The sequence below is a fragment of the Branchiostoma lanceolatum genome, chromosome 2 (genome assembly GCF_035083965.1).
Source record: "Branchiostoma lanceolatum isolate klBraLanc5 chromosome 2, klBraLanc5.hap2, whole genome shotgun sequence".
In the NCBI taxonomy this organism is placed as follows: domain Eukaryota; kingdom Metazoa; phylum Chordata; class Leptocardii; order Amphioxiformes; family Branchiostomatidae; genus Branchiostoma; species Branchiostoma lanceolatum.
This window is the reverse complement of record NC_089723.1, coordinates 3,783,835-3,796,029: the sequence shown is the minus strand read 5'-3', so window position 1 is coordinate 3,796,029 and position 12,195 is coordinate 3,783,835. Positions and strand designations below refer to the sequence as shown.

At 46.6% G+C, this 12,195-nt stretch overlaps 1 protein-coding gene across 1 annotated transcript in view; it reads right to left on the bottom strand.

Annotated features, from left to right (window-relative positions):
• The window catches only part of LOC136426513 (dual oxidase 2-like), a 32,450-nt gene extending 20,558 nt beyond the window's left edge, over nt 1-11,892 (bottom strand). The window contains exons 1-21 of the mRNA XM_066415178.1: nt 11,889-11,892; nt 11,404-11,556; nt 11,071-11,196; nt 10,865-11,017; nt 10,532-10,657; nt 10,351-10,476; nt 10,172-10,297; nt 9,955-10,116; nt 8,434-8,624; nt 7,645-7,718; nt 7,104-7,264; nt 6,319-6,485; nt 5,992-6,052; nt 5,614-5,719; nt 4,698-4,808; nt 4,532-4,643; nt 3,868-3,994; nt 3,061-3,233; nt 2,312-2,502; nt 1,519-1,634; nt 691-858 (exon numbers count right to left, since the gene is read on the bottom strand). Of these exons, the coding sequence (XP_066271275.1) occupies nt 691-858; nt 1,519-1,634; nt 2,312-2,502; nt 3,061-3,233; nt 3,868-3,994; nt 4,532-4,643; nt 4,698-4,808; nt 5,614-5,719; nt 5,992-6,052; nt 6,319-6,485; nt 7,104-7,264; nt 7,645-7,718; nt 8,434-8,624; nt 9,955-10,116; nt 10,172-10,297; nt 10,351-10,476; nt 10,532-10,657; nt 10,865-11,017; nt 11,071-11,196; nt 11,404-11,556; nt 11,889-11,892 (2,734 nt within the window). The remainder of the gene's footprint in view (nt 1-690; nt 859-1,518; nt 1,635-2,311; nt 2,503-3,060; nt 3,234-3,867; nt 3,995-4,531; nt 4,644-4,697; nt 4,809-5,613; nt 5,720-5,991; nt 6,053-6,318; nt 6,486-7,103; nt 7,265-7,644; nt 7,719-8,433; nt 8,625-9,954; nt 10,117-10,171; nt 10,298-10,350; nt 10,477-10,531; nt 10,658-10,864; nt 11,018-11,070; nt 11,197-11,403; nt 11,557-11,888) is intronic.
• Nucleotides 11,893-12,195: the final 303 nt, after the last annotated feature.

Below are 12,195 nucleotides of genomic sequence, written 5' to 3'. Positions count from 1 at the left end.
AGTGCATGTCAAGTAGGCAATTATGTGAGATGAAACATGATACTACGAAGACATGTTGGATCCAAGATTATAGACTGCAAATAACCCCATTTCTCCAAAGACCAAGACTAAGGAATACTAACGCTGACTTACAAACTTATCAACAGCCATAACAGTTCCATCGGTCCAAAGGACAAGGCATACGATGGCTATCGTGGACCTGCACACTTACAAACCTCAAACAGTCCCATTACTCTCCAAGCAGAAGTTGTGGGGGGGTGACCTTCTTATCATATGCCCGATTTTTGTCAGCTCTCCCCACAATCCAATATATTGCACCAAGGAACAAATCATAGGAAATGTAACGTTGACGTGCACACATGCTACTTGCAAACAGTTTCTTCGCTCCAAAGGACAAGATTTAGGGTGGCTTGAGTTTGCCTGTAAACTTATGAACTACGAATAGACCCATTGCACTAATCTTCAAGCAGAAGTTGCTGCGGAAAAATTGTGAGCTTCTTATCTTACGTCACGCTCTCCCTACAATACCATATATTCACCAAGGGACAAAACATGGGAAAACTAACGTTGACATGCACATTTACTAGCCTGAGTTTACACAAGCTCTCTGGTGGAGGTTAAGGACCCTCGGGGGTGGTTGCAGTCGGGCCGGCCGCTAGGGGCGCGATTTAGTCAGGCTAGCACACTTACCGACTACGAACAGTCCCATGGCGCCGAAGGACAGGGCATAGGACCACTCGCTGCCGCTGAAGTAGTCGAATGTCTGCCGTTTGAAGTCCGCCGGGTCCCCCAGCCTGTCCGGGGTGCACGGCTCCATGTCGAATTGGCTCAGCTGCTTTGGCTGGAAACAGGGAGAATCTGGGAGGGTGGGGGGCACGGGAATTAGCTAGCTACCTTCGTCTCGAAGGGAGGTAATGTTTTCGGGTGCATGTGTTTCGTATTTGTGTGTTTCTGAACAATAAAAGTTAGGAAGTCGTGGATGGATCTTTATGATATTTGACATGTTGGTAGGAGTTGGCAAAAGGAATAAACAAGTAGATTGTGGATCCCCGGGTGGCTTTCTACTGTACCACAGCGGAACCTTCGATCGGTTTTGATATCACGTTTCAAGGTTCAACGAATCAGGAAAAAAGAAGCAAACTCAGTAAAATGATAACCGAATGGCCATCTAGATATTTGCTCTCATGTTGCTATGTATAAACTCATGGACATCGCGTTCATCATTTTCCTGTCCGCATATATTTTAGGTATCTTTTTTTTCTACTTCATGTCCCCCAGGCCTCTTGGAAATAGGGGTGTCAATATTAAATGGCAAACAAAGATCTACACAAGTCTCGACTTAGTCTCGTGTTCTCGCGAGACTAGGTCACTCCGTGATCAAGATGTACAGTAGACATTGGAAATTTGGAGGCACGTGCCTTGTTACCTTTTAAGTCACTGATTGATGAATATTCTAGTAACTTCCAAACAAATATATGTTTAAGATATTATGATATAGAGGAAAGTTTTTGAACTGACCGGTGGCGATGAAGACGTCCTCCTGCATGTCCATGTCGGTGATGTTGGTGATGCTGCTGATGACGTCATACAGGGTCAGGTTCCTGATCTGAGCTATTTCATCCTCAGTGAACAACCTGCAAACAAAACAACAGTGGTCCAGATTCTTTGTTATTCTTTCAGTTTCAAACCATTGTTGGTTTGGCATTCTTATCAGTAAATGCACTACAGTTATCTTTGTTTGATAGTCGTTATTAGAAAAGCTACTGCACCGTTAATACATAGAATCCATTGTTTTTATATTCCCTATCAGGACGAGGTAACAACTTGTAGTGTCGATATGCACCCATTTTGTTACCTCCTCATACACACGCAGACACATATTTACATCTACACAGAGAGAGAGACAGGGATACAAACACAAACAAGCACAAACACATTCAGACACGCGAACACACACACACATACAGGGAGAGAGAGAGAGAGAGAGAGAGAGAGAGAGAGAGAGAGGGACAGAGAGAGAGACACAGAGAGAGAGACACAGAGAGAGAGAGAGCGACAGAGAGAGAGAGACTGAAAGTGAGGCAGAGAGAGAAGGAGAGACAGAGAGAGAGCGAGAGAGAGACAGAGACAGAGAGACAGAGAGAGACAGAGAGAGAGAGAGAGACAAAGAGAGACAAAGAGAGAAAGAGAGAGACAGAGAGAGAGAGAGACAGACAGACAGACAGACAGACAGACAGACAGGCAGACAGAGAGAGAAGGACGATACAAAAACTCTTCACTCTCCTGGGATGAAGTTACAACCAAACATTACCCGTTCTGTTTGTAGTTCTCGAACCAGAACCTGTCCCCGTCCCGGATCCGTTCGAACTGGTCCTTGATGATTTCCCGGAAGAGCGGGCCCGGGCCCCTCTCGGTGGTCTCTAGAAGTCCGCACACCCAGATATCGCACTGGTAAGGGGTCCAGTTGTTAGCTGCTGCGAATGCGGTGATGTTTGCCAGGAGCTGAGAAGACATGAAGAGAAAGTCAGTTTTTTCAAAAATAATACATCCCTTTCTCTTTGATGTGTCAGCTTTCCTTTCCAGTTGAATCTCATACAACAACGACAACATGCACGCGGGCGCGCTTAAGACACACAGTAACATACATATCCAAAAAAAACACAAACGTTTACACAAACGCACACATAAACATCGTACATATGCAAACACATTAAACACAGATACATTTATGAACACATGCACACACACACACACACAAATAAACACAGACACACACACAAACACACACACACATAGACACACACACAAACACACAGACACACACACACACACACATTCGTTGGTAACGTTACATTATGTAGAGACCACCTACCCCAGGGTCCTGTGCGAATAGTGTCGGGTTGATATCGGAAAAGTTCTCGGCCGTGTTGTAGTCCGGCAGGCCGTGGTCCCGTCACTCACACATACACACACACACACACACACACACACACACACACACACACACACACACACACACACACACACACACACACACACACACACACACAGACCACTCACCCCCGGATCCTGTGCGAACAGTGTTGGGTTGATATCGGAGAAGTTCTCGACCCTGTCAAGCCCGTACTCCACCCTGGCCGTGTTGTAGTCCGGCAGGCCGTGGTCTCGGCCCCGCTGGATATTCAAAGCCATCAGGTCACGCCGAGAAAACTCCAACGGGCCGAACACGCGGCCTGGACAACAGAAACATGGCTTTAGAAATACGATAGACATTCTAGAAGTTATCTTTTTCTTATCCAATTCAATAAGTGACTTAACAGATAAAGATGTTTACACTTGCTTCTGTACTCCCATGTTTTGTGGTTGTTGTTATATTTCTCCTCCACAAAGGTTTAAATTGGACTTTTTAATTACTAGAGCTTGCGCATTGCTGTAACACGGAACATATTGCTGCCTGTACATGATTCTTGCAGTTCATAACAAAATCGCTAGAGGACTCCCTCAAACGGTTGCAATTGCTTCACATGTGTACCGCTTAGATCATCAGTGATGACGTTGTCCTCTCGTTCGGTGATCTATGACGACATACCCCGTGTATAACAGGCATTCCTTTGTTCAGTCAAATCTCCATGTACAAAATACGTGCAGTTCGTAACAAAATCGCTGGATGATTGTTAACCAAACGGTTGTTAACTTACCTCTGAGATCCTCAGTGATGACGTTATCCTTTCGTTCAGCGGCCTGTTACGCCATACCAAGAGCTAGAGTATGGCAGACACTCCTCTTTTTCCACGTAACATATCGCTCCCTGTACATAATTCATACAGTTCGTAACAAAATCGCTGGAGGGCTCTCCAACGGTCTTACCTCTGAGATCCTCAGTGATGACGTTGTCCTCCCGTTCGGTGACCTGTGACGACATGCCCAGAAGGAACTCCTCTATCCCGTCGTACGTCTCGTTTGGGTTTCCATGGAAACCTTCCTCCATCGGTTCCTGGGGAAAATGAAAGAATATCAAGCTGTGAGTTCAGTATTGAATGAACTGCCATAGGACACTTCAATGATAACAGACTTTTTCTAAGATTGACATGTTAAATAGAAATTCGCCTTGAAATTCGTATACACACACAACATTCGCTTTCTAACATGGAGATACAAAAAAAGATTACAAAAGCATTTGACAGTCTGAAAATTTTTCATCTCCATTCCAAAGGGACAAACAGTCACCCGCTCGGACTAGAGCTAGGAATTCATAGGAATTTAGAAAACAAACTTTACTTTTCATTTACATATACTAAGGACTTGATGTACCTACCACAAAGTTTTCACCCTGTTATGTGTTTCGTACCATCTATATGCGTAATGATATATGTTTATAGATTTAGCAGAAGTTAGAATGGCGTAATCTGTATATTTGTAATATCTTGTATGAAAAGCAGCCTGCAGGCCGATTTGAGCTTCCCATAAATTAAAAAAGTTCAAACAAACAAACAAACAAACAAACAAACAAACAAACAAGCAATTTACTTACCACAGAGTTCCAGTAGGAGTTACATGTGCGGAGACCGTGGAAGTACGCGCCGCCCGTGTGGGGACTGGTGAAGGCCGTGGTACTGCGCCACGCACACGTGCCGTCAGACCTACTGTGGGTTTATACAGATAACAAGTAAATCAACTGTTTGTTCACCACACAGCACAGGTCAACAGCACAGGAGTTACATGTGCGGAGACCGTGGAAGTACGAGCCGTCTGTGTGGGGACTGGTGAAGGCGGTGGTACTGCGCCATGCACACGTGCCGTCAGACCTACTGTGGGTTTATACAGATAACAAGTAAATCAACTGTTTGTTCACCACACAGCACAGGTCAACAGCACAGGAGTTACATGTGCTGAGAGTTAGACCGTGAAAGTACGCGCCGTCTGTGTGGGGACTGGTGAAGGCTGTGGTGCTGCGCCACGCACACGTGCCGTCAGACCTACTGTGGGTTAATTCAGATAACAGATCAACCAAATGTTTGTCCAACACACAACTCAGCTCATCATCATCATCATGTCTGGCGGCTTGCCCGGACCAAGGCAACTCTCTCCCACCGAGGTACGACACGGTTCGCCATTATAAAAATAAATAAAAAACTCAGGTAGAAAGAACAACAAAAGAGCAAACCGACGTGCAGACATGGAGAAGATTTATTGACTTAACACTTGAAAAGAACAGCAAATTTCGTGACCACCAAATAGAAATACAAAATAAATCTTAAAATTCTGGTGTCATTTTTTTGCAAGTTGATAGTTGCTACATCTTAGAATACATTCAGATCTGCTTGAGGCATCTAGTCTCTGTTGTGCGTAAGTAAAGAATGTGATAATTTTGGAAGTCAAATCGGTACGAGCGTACGTTATTCTCGCTCCCTTCTTCTGTTACAACCTGTCAGGGACGAATCTCCAAGCAGATGTTTGAAGGACGCTTGTAGCAGAAGAGGAGAGTTGGAAAAACGTAAAAATCTGGCCTACCAACTTCTGCTTGGAAAGTATGTGGATGCTTGTAATCTTCAGTCTGAGGTACTGGGTAAAATACTACACCGGCTGTTTCAAAGGATATTTCATTAGACTCACACTCTGCTGCGCCTGTACACCCCCGGCGGCACGATGGTATGACCCCACCTCATGGCGGCAGACTGGAACACGTGTGTGATACCCGGATGTACAGACGACTTGTAACCTGCAAATAAACAGGGAAGTGTGAAACTTAACCCGTCGAATCCTGGGCAACATATTCAGCTCTTAACCCTAAGGTAGGATTATCATCAATGGCAGAAATCCCTGAAAACTGTATGCGGGTCAAATAACTGTGCTAACGTCATATCATGAATCAACGTATCAACTAAATATTCAGGCATTCAAAAACATAGGGAAATCACAAAGTTCCTCAGTAACGCAATAAATGGTTTACTCAATATCAAGGGCTTATCATAGCCTTGTGATCCACCTTACCTGTGTAATTTCCTGGGTCTTCTCCTAGGAAAGCTGGAAGCCAGTCGTACAGGACAATTTTCTGAAAGAAATGTGAGTAAGTGAAGGTTTAAGAAATGTTCAGTGATGCGATTTACTGTGGTAAGTTATTTTGAAGCTATCATCCTTTCGAATCATTCTAGTGACCCTGAAGAAGATTGATGGGTGTCACTAGAAACGTCCGGAAATAAATCTCCAAGTTTTATCCAGTTGTTGAGTTTGAATTCTTTTTACATAAGGAACGGATTTTGTATATCATTTAAAGAGATGTGTCTCGTTAATGGGTTATGGAAAAGCTGTGCTGCTGACCTGGTGCGAGGCGATGACCCATTTGCGCGCCTCGTTGAAGACCTTCTCGTCGTTCCAGTCCGGGAACTGCCGGTGGATCTGGTCGGCCAGGAAGTTGTGCCACCGGAACCACAGGATGCCGAACGTCAGCAGGAACGGGTTCTCGTTTCCGCGGGGGTTCCCGATTTCTGGAAATAATGAAACATGAAATGCTTTTTAAAAAGCTGGCAACGCGACTATGGCATGATAGTGGGATGAAATGGTGGAAGGTTGTTTGTGAAATGAGTGTAGATTCGCCATGATCCTAACATAGAGAGGGAAGAAAGGACAAAGTGCTTGGAAGCCGCGACGGAATCGCGAGACCAACGGCTGCACAGAGACAACAACAGACCGGTGTCATGTCCCATAATTAGCCAACAACTTGTCCAATCTTATACTGAAGACGCATCAAATGATGTTACCGGTATGACTTGTACAGACCTCGACACGCTCTGTCCAAGGATGTTTCTCTTCCCAAGGAGGTAAAGACTTCGCCCTCTCCGCAATCCGTAAAATGCCTTGCTGAAGACTTGCTGAGACCAAACCTCCTTGCTGAGACTTGGCTGAAGCGATACTTACCTTGCATGAAGCGCCCTCTGGCGAGACTCAGCCTAGCTGTCTGCAGCTTGAACGAACCAGGAAGGGTGGACAGAATGGAGGACATCGACCCAGGATGTTGTAGGCGGGATAGAGATCTTTGCAGTCCGCTTTGATATGTTACATGATACAGTTACGTATATTAGATATAGATAAACAAAGAAACCTACTGAAGAATCTGTAGGACGGCTTGAGAACGTGGTCCCGGGGTGGGGGCGGGTTTGCGAAGGGAAGACCCAGGGTGTTGTAGGCGGGGTAGAGGTCTCCGCAGTCCGCATGACCCTGGTCACCGCACGACATGAGTCGGCCTGGTCTGTCCTCGCTAAACAACCTGCGGGTAGGGAGGTTGTGTAGGTGTATAGTTAAAATAGCATTTGTAAACACTTCGTTATGGAATTTTTTAAAAGTATGTAGATGTATGTGCCTCGCCTAAATCAATAGTCTTTTCAGTATTCATTAAACACTATGCACGTTTATATCAAATGTACGTTCAAAAGCAAGTACATGTACTTGTTGTTCAGAGTTGACTACTTTTGTACAGTTAGGACTTCTGACATCAATATATTAACTCATTACCGTCTTTGTATGTAATGTGGTTCTTATCAGCTTTACTGTCTTGATATAGCCATCGTGTTTGTTCGTCTGTTTTAGGGGAGAACATCTGTGGAGGCTACATGCAAATTTATGTCATTGATGGATGATGTTCCCCACCTGAGTGCATCGGCCCAAGCCTTGGTCACTCCGTACATCAAGCCTCCATCCAGGAAGGGGGTGATCTCATTCAACTGGAACAGCAAAGAACGAATAATACATTACCCTTTGTTTGTTTTTCATAATTCATCACTCAATATATCTCTTTACTTGAATTGAAAACAATGAACTAAGTCTGCAGTTCTGCAGTACCATAGAATGCCGCTACCACAGAATGTCGCCCATAATTGTGCTCTTCTTTTGCTTTGCCAACACCTAACTTACCCGCCTACGAAATGTCAGAACTATCCATCCAGTACTTCTCGAGTTATGCTACACACAAAAAACAACACAGAGAGAAATCGCACACATGCACACACGAGCACACACACACACACACACACAAACACAAACCCACACAAGCAAGCACACACACAAGCATAAACTCGTACATAAACACACACACACACATACATACTCGTACATAAACACACACACACACTCACATACAAACACACACGTACACACTCACACACACACACATACACACACACGTACACGCACACATGCACACAAACACACACACACACACACACATACACACACAAACACACACACACATACACACACAAACACACACACACACACAAACACACAAGGGCCCACCTGTTGCCGAGGGTTGTTGGGAGAGTACCCGGTAACTCCCATGTCGTAGCGGGACCGCAGGAAGGGAAGCTCCCGCATGCACACGTGCACACATGAACACACACACGAACTCACGCGCGCGCACACACACACACATGGACCCACCTGTTGCCGAGGGTTGTTAGGAGAGTACCCGGTTACCCCCATGTCGTAGCGGGACCGCAGGAACGGAAGCTCCCGCCCCCCTCGCGAGTCCGGGTCGAAGTCGGGGTCTCCTTTCGGGATGGGGATGTTAAAGTACTCCACCGGACAGCCGGGGCGCTGGGCGTCCAGGATCTCCTCAACCACCTGCTGGCCTGAGAAATAAATAAAAAATACACCTCTTATTATCTCCATGAAAAATGGAGATAACGTTATAGTTTTGGGTGTGTCTGTGTGTCTGTGTGTGTTTCCGGAATACTATAAGCAGCATAACTCAAGAACCTCTTGATGGATTACGATGATATTTGGTATGTGAAGCCAAAATTCAAGGTCGATTTTGGGCCTCCTAGTATGTGAGCTTGGTACTGCAGCAGAACTTGATTTTTTTTCTATCTTGTGACCTGGACATGCTATGGTCTTGATTTTTTTGGTGGCAGATAGCTTTTGATGTAATAAAGAAGTGGTGTATGTTTGGGCGTTATTGTGAAAATCTTTTGAGGAGAATAACTGAACGTTGGATTTCCATGATATTTGGTATACAGGTAGCTTGTTTGCTATGTAAACCATTACTCAAGTTATCCATATACCAAAAACCATGACCATCCATCAACACCTTCTTGAGTTTTTCTCTTTCAAAGTCTGAAGCAAAACCTGCTCCTGCAATTCAATGACTTAACGTCAGGTGAAGAACGCTGTCATTGAACTTTTCAAACGGCTCTTCCCCTGACAAGGTATATTGTTCGTTATCATGATTTTATCGCGCAATTAAGTTCTTCTGTGTGTAAAAATTGAGGCGACATCAGCACTGATAAAGGTTGCTATGATGATGAATTACGGAAATACACTTTACTCTAAATTTAAAGCATCTGTCCTCAGACTGGGGTCAAGGCACTTTTTCAACAACTAGTAGCGTGATGCAACCTTGCTATTGCTCACATTTTCAGCCGAATATACTACGTCACCTCTACTCTTCTCTGTATAAGCCTTAAGTACCAACAGACTAATTGAGAAAACGCCGTTAGGGGGCCCTACACCACTTACTCTCTGCTCAAAGAGCTATCTACCACTCAAAAATGAGGATCATAGCATGTACAGAACAAGAAATATCAAAACAAGAAGTTCCGCTGCAGTACCGTAACAAATCGCTAGAGAAGGAAGGAAGGAAGGAAGGAAGGAAGGAAGGAAGGAAGGAAGGAAGGAAGGAAGGAAGGAAGGAAGGAAGGAAGGAAGGAAGGAAGGAAGGAAGGAAGGAAGGAAGGAAGGAAGGAAGGAAGGAAGGAAGGAAGGAAGGAAGGAAGGAAGGAAGGAAGGTGATGGATAAAAAATTGACAAGAGAACCAATAAATTGTGTAACAAATGAATAGACAGATTAAGTAGAAGTCTCTTCAGCTAGTCAGGCCTTGTGAAAGAAATGAGAATACTGGGTAAAGGGTAAGACGGTGAATGGAAAATCTGTAAATTAAGCGACATTTCTGTTGTACCTACCGAAGAATGTGAGCAGTGCGCTGCGGTTGCGGTAGGACCCGTTTCCCGTCAGCCCTTTCATGGTTAGCTCGCTGAGGGTGCGCGGGTTCGGCCGGTCCCGGCCCGACGGGCGGTACACGCCGTCATGGTAGTGCGACGGGAGGCGCCGCGTCAGTGGACTGTCTACCAGATAATAAACACATGTTAGTACCAGTATAGTGTAGAAATGGCTGAATACACTGGTGGCAGCGGTGGGATCTGGGCCTAAGCTCGCTGAGGGTGCGCGGGTTCGGCCGGTCCCGGCCCGACGGGCGGTACACGCCGTCATGGTAGTGCGACGGGAGACGTCGCGTCAGCGGGCTGTCTGTCAGAGAATATACACATGTTAGTACCAGTATAGTAGAAATGGCTCAATACACTGGTGGCAGCGGTGGGATCTGGGCCTAAGCTCGCTGAGGGTGCGCGGGTTGGGACGGTCCCGGCCCGACGGGCGGGACACGCCGTCATGGTAGTGCGACGGGAGACATCGCGTCAGCGGGCTGTCTGTCAGAGGATATATACACATGTTAGTACCAGTATAGTAGAAATGTCTCAATACACTGGTGGCAGAGGTGGGATCTGGGCCTAAGCTCGCTGAGGGTGCGCGGGTTGGGACGGTCCCGGCCCGACGGGCGGTACACACCGTCATGGTAGTGCGACGGGAGACGCCGCGTCAGCGGGCTGTCTGTCAGATAATAAACACATGTTAGTACCAGTATAGTAGAAATGGCTCAATACACTGGTGGCAGCGGTGGGAGCTGGGCCTAAGCTCGCTGAGGGTGCGCGGGTTCGGGCGGTCCCTTCCCGACGGGCGGTACACACCGTCATGGTAGTGCGACGGGAGGCGCCGCGTCAACGGACTGTCTACCAGATAATAAACACATGTTAGTACCAGCATAGTGTAGAAATGGCTCAATACACTGGTGGCAGCGGTGAGATCTGGGCCTAAGCTCGCTGAGGGTGCGCGGGTTGGGACGGTCCCAGCCCGACGGGCGGTACACACCGTCATGGTAGTGCGACGGGAGACGCCGCGTCAGCGGGCTGTCTGTCAGATAATAAACACATGTTAGTACCAGTATAGTAGAAATGGCTCAATACACTGGTGGCAGCGGTGGGATCTGGGCCTAAGCTCGCTGAGGGTGCGCGGGTTGGGACGGTCCCGGCCCGACGGGCGGTACACACCGTCATGGTAGTGCGACGGGAGACGCCGCGTCAGCGGGCTGTCTGTCAGATAATAAACACATGTTAGTACCAGTATAGTAGAAATGGCTCAATACACTGGTGGCAGCGGTGGGAGCTGGGCCTAAGCTCGCTGAGGGTGCGCGGGTTCGGGCGGTCCCTTCCCGACGGGCGGTACACACCGTCATGGTAGTGCGACGGGAGGCGCCGCGTCAACGGACTGTCTACCAGATAATAAACACATGTTAGTACCAGCATAGTGTAGAAATGGCTCAATACACTGGTGGCAGCGGTGAGATCTGGGCCTAAGCTCGCTGAGGGTGCGCGGGTTGGGACGGTCCCAGCCCGACGGGCGGTACACACCGTCATGGTAGTGCGACGGGAGACGCCGCGTCAGCGGGCTGTCTGTCAGAGAATAAACACACGTTAGTACAAGTATAGTAGTTTATCATATAGGTTTGGCTTTTTTCGCATGAGGTACATACATTTTAGTGCTACTTATATATGTTAAAGTGAGGGAATTCACTTCCAACATAACTCAATGGGATATTTCATTCAATGACATAGTACAACCTACGATAGAGTGCACTTGAGCTTTCACCGTATGTACAAAGTTAGCAGATTCTTTCCTGTACAGAATGTGACAAAAAGTTAACCTGGTCACTAGACTCAGGATGAAATTCCTGCATTGTATGCTTCACTCCGTCAGGAATTCACTCACTCGATCGCCCACTTACTCATATTCACTCACTCACTCACTCACTCACTCACTCACTCACTCACTCACTCACTCATTCACTCACTCACTCACTCACTCACTCACTCACATTCTCGAGTTATCGTGTTTACAGACACACACACACACACACACACACACACACACACACACACACACACACACACTCCCACACACACACACGCACACACATACACAAGAACGCTGACGAAAATATAACCTTCTCGGCGAAGGTAACAAACTGTTTTACCTGCTATTCCCCAATCCGGGTGCGCGCGGTTGTTGTACCAGCCGTCATACCCCTCGTA